This window comes from Oncorhynchus mykiss, chromosome 2, assembly GCF_057628025.1.
Source record: "Oncorhynchus mykiss isolate SJ-2025 chromosome 2, ASM5762802v1, whole genome shotgun sequence".
NCBI lineage: Eukaryota > Metazoa > Chordata > Actinopteri > Salmoniformes > Salmonidae > Oncorhynchus > Oncorhynchus mykiss.
In genome coordinates this window covers 7,375,547-7,385,400 of record NC_143023.1, presented here as the reverse complement: position 1 = coordinate 7,385,400, position 9,854 = coordinate 7,375,547, and the positions used below count along the sequence as shown (strand labels likewise).

Sequence of the window (9,854 nt, the reverse complement as noted above, 5' to 3'; positions counted from 1 at the left end):
CAGTATACCCTATCCCCTGTATAGTGCAGTATACCCTATTCCCTATATAGTACAGTATACCCTATTCCCTATATAGTACAGTATACCCTATTCCCTGTATAGTACAGTATACCCTATTCCCTATATAGTACAGTATACCCTATTCCCTATATAGTACAGTATACCCTATAGTACAGTATACCCTATTCCCTGTATAGTACAGTATACCCTATACCCTATAGTGCAGTGTACCCTATTCCCTGTATAGTGCAGTATACCCTATTCCCTGTAGTGCAGTGTACCCTATTCCCTGTATAGTACAGTATACCCTATACCCTATAGTGCAGTGTACCCTATTCCCTGTATAGTACAGTATACCCTATACCGCAGTATACCCTATTCCCTGTATAGTACAGTATACCCTATTCCCTATAGTACAGTATACCCTATTCCCGGTATAGTACAGTATACCCTATTCCCTATATAGTACAGTATACCCTATAGTACAGTATACCCTATTCCCTGTATAGTACAGTATACCCTATAGTGCAGTGTACCCTATTCCCTGTATAGTGCAGTATACCCTATTCCCTGTAGTGCAGTGTACCCTATTCCCTGTATAGTACAGTATACCCTATACCCTATAGTGCAGTGTACCCTATTCCCTGTATAGTACAGTATACCCTATACCCTATAGTGCAGTATACCCTATTCCCTGTATAGTACAGTATACCCTATTCCCTGTATAGTACAGTATACCCTATACCCTATAGTGCAGTGTACCCTATTCCCTGTATAGTACAGTGTACCCTATTCCCTGTATAGTACAGTATACCCTATTCCCTGTAGTGCAGTATACCCTATTCCCTGTAGTGCAGTATACCCTATTTCCTGTAGAGTGCACTATATAGGGAATAGGGTGCCATCAGGAAAGCAGCAGAGATAACAAGGTATCCAGACTGGTCTTTAGGTCATACAGTAAACTACAGTATTGTTATGATCAGTTATCAGTGAGCTGTACAACAGGAAGTTACTGTAACTCAGCATCAGGTGATAATGTTCTGCTGTACCAATCAGAAAGGTTTGTGTTCAAATGATCAGTAGTCGGTTTAATTGAAATTCTCCTTGTTGAATTTCTGCAGAGCTATGGCCCCATATTAAAAAATGTATATAGATGTTAGATATCAGTTACAAACAGAAGGCCATTACAGGGTTGGAGGAGAACTGTTATTCCGCCACCGAGTGGTGGAACAGTGGAACTCCACTGCACATTGGGTTCTACAAGACACATTTTCCCCCTTCACACTTTAAAGGGGAATTTCACCCTGGGGGGAATCTGGGCTTGTATTCATCAGGAGGAAGGCAGGTCTGGGCTCATTCAGAAACAAGAGGGTTATATTCATTAGTGCACCAAAAAAAAAAAAACATTTTGCAACAGAATCTTTGACATCACATTGTAGATTAGAGAACTTGGGGGATAACGCTTCCGTTGCAAAACGTTTTGCTACAGTGTGCACTAATGAATACGACCTGTTCGCCAATCATGATGAAATCACATGTCTACCGTGTGGGCAGTGTATTTGACAAACTCAACATGAGTCAAAGGGTGTTTTAAAGGGTTGAATAATCCCATGTGTTTTATATATAAATAAACAAGGTCAGTTATGAACATGTGTATCCTGAGTTTAAATGAAGAGACCATATGATGGCAGCACACAATACATGGAACATCCTGGAGTATCAAAAAAAAAAACATCCACGGGATTAGAAATTAAATCAGAATTTGTACATTTCCATTGAAGAGCTCCTATTGGGGGACATTTGCATTCATTTACAAATGCAGAAAGGCTGTGTTTCGAATAGCACCTATTGAAACGTATAGGAAACAGCAAGCTCACATAGAAAACATCAGACAAGCAGACAGAGTAATGAATACATGTGCTGTAAACAACATATCGCACCCTAATTCCCTCATATAGTGCACTACGCTTGACCATAGCCCTATGGGTCCCGGCCCAAAGTAGTGCAATGCATAGGGTGCCATTCGGGACACGCCGTCTTGGGTTAGGAAATTAAAGCCGTTATAGTCACACGTATCAAGAGAGGACTGCATCTCAGGCTTAATACGTTAGCTTTTTAAAACGTGCTGAGAACGCACCTAACGTTGATGACGCTCGGCAGTAGCAACACAAGCTTCAGGAAGTCTCCACAGAACATGACCGACTGGTTGACGGCTGCCATCTTTAATATAGTACTCTAAATGGTAAAACACACTGTCTGTGAGAAAACTAAATTGGTCCACGTTGAGTGGTTAGAAAAATATGATTATAAAATGTACATTATTTAACCAGGAAATAAAATGTACATGAAATACCAGAAGAGACCGTTTCCATCAACCGTTGGGTAAGACTGTCTGAGACAAGTCCCAAATAGCACCCTATTCCATATTTAGCACACTACTTTTTGACCAGATCCCTACAGACACTATAAAGGGTATAGGGAGCTATTTGAGACAGTGTCCCTGTAGATCACAGACAGTTGACCAGGTTGTCCCTCTCCTCTATCTGTTTGTCCACTGCCAGGTCCATGGCCTCCAGGAACCTCTCCAGGGCCACTGTCGGGGTCTGGTAAGGAATCATAGGCAAGTCAGATTGTTGTTGCATAAGAACGCAATGAGTAGCACTCTTTCCATATGAAAATACTACAGTTTATTTTAGATAAAAATATCTTCCCATTGAATTAATGTTTAAAATGTTTGTTTAAAAAAAAAAACTGCATGCTGCGTGAAACATTTGAAAACGTTTACAAACCTTCACAAAAAGAGCATGGGCCAAAAAGGGTAGTTTCCTCAGCGCTCTGCCACTAAAACCTTTACTCTTTCTGGAACAGTCCACAAGAGAAATAAGCACAAAACATCTTTCAATTCTACTCCGATACAATCCAATCCAACACACACACTTCTCAAGGGTAGTATCAATTCTACTCCGATACAATCCAATCCAACACACACACACTTCTCAAGGGTAGTATCAATTCTACTCCGATACAATCCAATCCAATCCACACACACTTCTCAAGGGTAGTATCAATTCTACTCCGATACAATCCAATCCAATCCACACACACTTCTCAAGGGTAGTATCAATTCTACTCCGATACAATCCAATCCAACACACACACACTTCTCAAGGGTAGTATCAATTCTACTCCAATACAATCCAATCCAATCCACACACACTTCTCAAGGGTAGTAGCTCGGTGGCAGGTCTGAGATATGAACGGCAGCGCTACGGAGGGCTGGGACTCACATGGCGATGTCCCTGAGAACCAGGCTGAGCTCCGACACCTTGCTCTCCCTGAAGCCCATGGTCTCCAGCTCAAACATGGTCAGCAGTGGCTGTCTGGGGTACACGATCTGGCACTACACACAACGTAGAAAAAGGAAATATAACTCTGTTGATGTTTCGGTACAACACCTTGGTGAAGACCTGGTACTGAACACAGACGTGTCAGTGAAAGGACTCCTCAATAACAGAGTAACTGTATCCTACGGTAGAAACTCAAAAGATACGAACCCCAGAGTTACAGACTGACACATTTTAAAGATACGAACCCCAGAGTTACAGACTGACACATTTTAACCTTTTACATGTTGGTGTGTTTTTACCTGCATCAGTTCCTCCAGACAGGACAGAGAGATGTTGGTGTGTGTTTACCTTCATCAGTTCCTCCAGACAGGACAGATAGATGTTGGTGTGTGTTTACCTGCATCAGTTCCTCCAGACAGGACAGAGAGATGTTGGTGTGTGTTTACCTTCATCAGTTCCTCCAGACAGGACAGATAGATGTTGGTGTGTGTTTACCTTCATCAGTTCCTCCAGACAGGACAGATAGATGTTGGTGTGTGTTTACCTTCATCAGTTCCTCCAGACAGGACAGAGAGATGTTGGTGTGTGTTTACCTTCATCAGTTCCTCCAGGACAGAGAGATGTTGGTGTGTTTACCTTCATCAGTTCCTCCAGACAGGACAGAGAGATGTTGGTGTGTGTTTACCTTCATCAGTTCCTCCAGACAGGACAGAGAGATGTTGGTGTGTGTTTACCTTCATCAGTTCCTCCAGGAGGACAGAGAGATGTTGGTGTGTGTTTACCTTCATCAGTTCCTCCAGGCAGGACAGATAGATGTTGAAGATGCCCTCTACAGACGGAGGGCCAATGTACTGCTTGATGTCAGCTCTGTCCACAAACGCCAGGTCTATCTTCTCTGTCACGTTGGAGGTGGTCAGGATCACAACATTAGGATGCCTGGGATATACAGGAAGATCAGCTGGGCTAAACTACATAGACACCAACACACTGGAGGACGGAGGATGAAGTTGTAGAATGCAACAGCCACTTGTAGAGAACATGGATATATCCCAAATGGCCCCCTATTCCCTATATAGTGCACTACTTTTGACCAAGGCCTATAAGGCTAATGGCCCCCTATTCCCTATATAGTGCACTACTTTTGACCAAGGCCTATAAGGCTAATGGCCCCCTATTCCCTACATAGGCACTACTTTGGGCTAATGGCCCCCTATTCCCTATATAGTGCACTACTTTTGACCAGTAATAGGAAGTCATGTTAAACAGAGTTTTCATGAGCTGTTGCCTCTGAATCTATGGGGTTTAATGTGTGACCCATCACAGCAGATGAACTGAACATGTCTGACTGGGGTTTAAAGTGTGACCCATCACAGCAGATGAACTGAACATGTCTGACTGGGGTTTAATGTGTGACCCATCACATCAGATGAACTGAACATGTCTGACTGGGGTTTAATGTGTGACCCATCACATCAGATGAACTGAACATGTCTGACTGGGGTTTAATGTGTGACCCATCACAGCAGATGAACTGAACATGTCTGACTGGGGTTTAATGTGTGACCCATCACAGCAGATGAACTGAACATGTCTGACTGGGGTTTAATGTGTGACCCATCACAGCAGATGAACTGAACATGTCTGACTGGGGTTTAATGTGTGACCCATCACATCAGATGAACTGAACATGTCTGACTGGGGTTTAATGTGTGACCCATCACATCAGATGAACTGAACATGTCTGACTGGGGTTTAATGTGTGACCCATCACAGCAGATGAACTGAACATGTCTGACTGGGGTTTAATGTGTGACCCATCACAGCAGATGAACTGAACATGTCTGACTGGGGTTTAATGTGTGACCCATCACAACAGATGAACTGAACATGTCTGACTGGGGTTTAATGTGTGACCCATCACAGCAGATAAACTGAACATGTCTGACTGGGGTTTAATGTGTGACCCATCACAGCAGATGAACTGAACATGTCTGACTGGGGTTTAATGTGTGACCCATCACAGCAGATAAACTGAACATGTCTGACTGGGGTTTAATGTGTGACCCATCACAGCAGATGAACTGAACATGTCTGACTGGGGTTTAATGTGTGACCCATCACAGCAGATGAACTGAACATGTCTGACTGGGGTTTAATGTGTGACCCATCACAGCAGATGAACTGAACATGTCTGACTGGGGTTTAATGTGTGACCCATCACATCAGATGAACATGTCTGACTGGGGTTTAATGTGTGACCCATCACAGCAGATGAACTGAACATGTCTGACTGGGGTTTAATGTGTGACCCATCACATCAGATGAACTGAACATGTCTGACTGGGGTTTAATGTGTGACCCATCACAGCAGATGAACTGAACATGTCTGACTGGGGTTTAATGTGTGACCCATCACAGCAGATGAACTGAACATGTCTGACTGGGGTTTAATGTGTGACCCATCACAGCAGATGAACTGAACATGTCTGACTGGGGTTTAATGTGTGACCCATCACAGCAGATGAACTGAACATGTCTGACTGGGGTTTAATGTGTGACCCATCACATCAGATGAACTGAACATGTCTGACTGGGGTTTAATGTGTGACCCATCACAGCAGATGAACTGAACATGTCTGACTGGGGTTTAATGTGTGACCCATCACAGCAGATGAACTGAACATGTCTGACTGGGGTTTAATGTGTGACCCATCACATCAGATGAACTGAACATGTCTGACTGGGGTTTAATGTGTGACCCATCACAGCAGATGAACTGAACATGTCTGACTGGGGTTTAATGTGTGACCCATCACAGCAGATGAACTGAACATGTCTGACTGGGGTTTAATGTGTGACCCATCACAGCAGATGAACTGAACATGTCTGACTGGGGTTTAATGTGTGACCCATCACAGCAGATGAACTGAACATGTCTGACTGGGGTTTAATGTGTGACCCATCACAGCAGATGAACTGAACATGTCTGACTGGGGTTTAATGTGTGACCCATCACAGCAGATGAACTGAACATGTCTGACTGGGGTTTAATGTGTGACCCATCACAGCAGATGAACTGAACATGTCTGACTGGGGTTTAATGTGTGACCCATCACAGCAGATGAACTGAACATGTCTGACTGGGGTTTAATGTGTGACCCATCACAGCAGATGAACTGAACATGTCTGACTGGGGTTTAATGTGTGACCCATCACAACAGATGAACTGAACATGTCTGACTGGGGTTTAATGTGTGACCCATCACAACAGATGAACTGAACATGTCTGACTGGGGTTTAATGTGTGACCCATCACATCAGATGAACTGAACATGTCTGACTGGGGTTTAATGTGTGACCCATCACAGCAGATGAACTGAACATGTCTGACTGGGGTTTAATGTGTGACCCATCACATCAGATGAACTGAACATGTCTGACTGGGGTTTAATGTGTGACCCATCACATCAGATGAACTGAACATGTCTGACTGGGGTTTAATGTGTGACCCATCACAGCAGATGAACTGAACATGTCTGACTGGGGTTTAATGTGTGACCCATCACATCAGATGAACTGAACATGTCTGACTGGGGTTTAATGTGTGACCCATCACAGCAGATGAACTGAACATGTCTGACTGGGGTTTAATGTGTGACCCATCACAGCAGATGAACTGAACATGTCTGACTGGGGTTTAATGTGTGACCCATCACAACAGATGAACTGAACATGTCTGACTGGGGTTTAATGTGTGACCCATCACAGCAGATGAACTGAACATGTCTGACTGGGGTTTAATGTGTGACCCATCACAGCAGATGAACTGAACATGTCTGACTGGGGTTTAATGTGTGACCCATCACAGCAGATGAACTGAACATGTCTGACTGGGGTTTAATGTGTGACCCATCACAGCAGATGAACTGAACATGTCTGACTGGGGTTTAATGTGTGACCCATCACAACAGATGAACTGAACATGTCTGACTGGGGTTTAATGTGTGACCCATCACAGCAGATGAACTGAACATGTCTGACTGGGGTTTAATGTGTGACCCATCACAACAGATGAACTGAACATGTCTGACTGGGGTTTAAAGTGTGACCCATCACAGCAGATGAACTGAACATGTCTGACTGGGGTTTAATGTGTGACCCATCACAGCAGATGAACTGAACATGTCTGACTGGGGTTTAATGTGTGACCCATCACAGCAGATGAACTGAACATGTCTGACTGGGGTTTAATGTGTGACCCATCACAGCAGATGAACTGAACATGTCTGACTGGGGTTTAATGTGTGACCCATCACATCAGATGAACTGAACATGTCTGACTGGGGTTTAATGTGTGACCCATCACAGCAGATGAACTGAACATGTCTGACTGGGGTTTAATGTGTGACCCATCACAGCAGATGAACTGAACATGTCTGACTGGGGTTTAATGTGTGACCCATCACAGCAGATGAACTGAACATGTCTGACTGACCGCTTGATCTGGTCCAGCTGTGTGAGGACCGAGTTGACCACTCGGATGGCGTCTGAGGGTTCCGTTCCGGCCTGGGAGGCTTTCCGCGCTGCCGTCAGACTCTCCACCTGGTCATAAAACAGAGTTATTCTGGGCCCTGCAGTTACATGTGTAGGAGTTAACTGGGCCCTGCAGTTACATGTGTAGGAGTTAACTGGGCCCTGCAGTTCCATGTGTAGGAGTTAACTGGGCCCTGCAGTTCCATGTGTAGGAGTTAACTGGGCCCTGCAGTTACATGTGTAGGAGTTAACTGGGCCCTGCAGTTACATGTGTAGGAGTTAACTGGGCCCTGCAGTTCCATGTGTAGGAGTTAACTGGGCCCTGCAGTTCCATGTGTAGGAGTTAACTGGGCCCTGCAGTTACATGTGTAGGAGTTAACTGGGCCCTGCAGTTACATGTGTAGGCTTTAACTGGGCCCTGCAGTTACATGTGTAGGCTTTAACTGGGCCCTGCAGTTACATGTGTAGGAGTTAACTGGGCCCTGCAGTTACATGTGTAGGAGTTAACTGGGCCCTGCAGTTCCATGTGTAGGAGTTAACTGGGCCCTGCAGTTCCATGTGTAGGAGTTAACTGGGCCCTGCAGTTACATGTGTAGGAGTTAACTGGGCCCTGCAGTTACATGTGTAGGAGTTAACTGGGCCCTGCAGTTACATGTGTAGGAGTTAACTGGGCCCTGCAGTTACATGTGTAGGAGTTACCTGGGCCCTGCAGTTACATGTGTAGGAGTTAACTGGGCCCTGCAGTTACATGTGTAGGAGTTAACTGGGCCCTGCAGTTACATGTGTAGGAGTTAACTGGGCCCTGCAGTTACATGTGTAGGAGTTAACTGGGCCCTGCAGTTCCATGTGTAGGAGTTAACTGGGCCCTGCAGTTACATGTGTAGGAGTTACCTGGGCCCTGCAGTTACATGTGTAGGAGTTAACTGGGCCCTGCAGTTACATGTGTAGGAGTTAACTGGGCCCTGCAGTTACATGTGTAGGAGTTAACTGGGCCCTGCAGTTACATGTGTAGGAGTTAACTGGGCCCTGCAGTTACATGTGTAGGCTTTAACTGGGCCCTGCAGTTACATGTGTAGGCTTTAACTGGGCCCTGTAGTTACATGTGTAGGCTTTAACTGGGCCCTGTAGTTACATGTGTAGGCTTTAACTGGGCCCTGTAGTTACATGTGTAGGCTTTAACTGGGCCCTGCAGTTACATGTGTAGGCTTTAACTGGGCCCTGCAGTTACATGTGTAGGCTTTAACTGGGCCCTGCAGTTACATGTGTAGGCTTTAACTGGGCCCTGCAGTTACATGTGTAGGAGTTAACTGGGCCCTGCAGTTACATGTGTAGGCTTTAACTGGGCCCTGCAGTTACATGTGTAGGAGTTAACTGGGCCCTGTAGTTACATGTGTAGGAGTTAACTGGGCCATGCAGTTACATGTGTAGGAGTTAACTGGGCCCTGTAGTTACATGTGTAGGAGTTAACTGGGCCCTGCAGTTACATGTGTAGGAGTTAACTGGGCCCTGCAGTTACATGTGTAGGAGTTAACTGGGCCCTGCAGTTACATGTGTAGGCTTTAACTGGGCCCTGTAGTTACATGTGTAGGAGTTAACTGGGCCCTGCAGTTACATGTGTAGGAGTTAACTGGGCCCTGCAGTTACATGTGTGGGAGTTAACTGGGGCCTGGAGTTGTTCCTGACCAGGAAAAGCTCTGGACCACTGTTGTAGGCTATTCATACTTTACCTCATCAATGAGAACAAACACCAGAGCCTGCTTTACCTCATCAATGAGAACAAACACCAGAGCCTGCTTTACCTCATCAATGAGAACAAACACCAGAGCCTGCTTTACCTCATCAATGAGAACAAACACCAGAGCCTGCTTTACCTCATCAATGAGAACAAACACCAGAGCCTGCTTTACCTCATCAATGAGAACAAACACCAGAGCCTGCTTTACCTCATCAATGAGAACAAACACCAGAGCCTAC

General features: G+C 45.0%; 1 protein-coding gene across 2 annotated transcripts in view; it reads right to left on the bottom strand.

Moving 5' to 3' along the window:
* Positions 1–1,586: 1,586 nt before the first annotated feature.
* Positions 1,587–9,854, bottom strand: part of LOC110505952 (pachytene checkpoint protein 2 homolog) — a 12,016-nt gene continuing 3,748 nt past the window's right edge. For both annotated transcript variants that reach the window (XM_090186938.1, XM_090186948.1), the window contains exons 10-14: positions 7,843–7,949; positions 4,130–4,283; positions 3,288–3,400; positions 2,790–2,859; positions 1,587–2,603 (exon numbers count right to left, since the gene is read on the bottom strand). In XM_090186938.1, the coding sequence (XP_090043064.1) occupies positions 2,508–2,603; positions 2,790–2,859; positions 3,288–3,400; positions 4,130–4,283; positions 7,843–7,949 (540 nt within the window). In that variant the 3' untranslated portion in view covers positions 1,587–2,507. The remainder of the gene's footprint in view (positions 2,604–2,789; positions 2,860–3,287; positions 3,401–4,129; positions 4,284–7,842; positions 7,950–9,854) is intronic.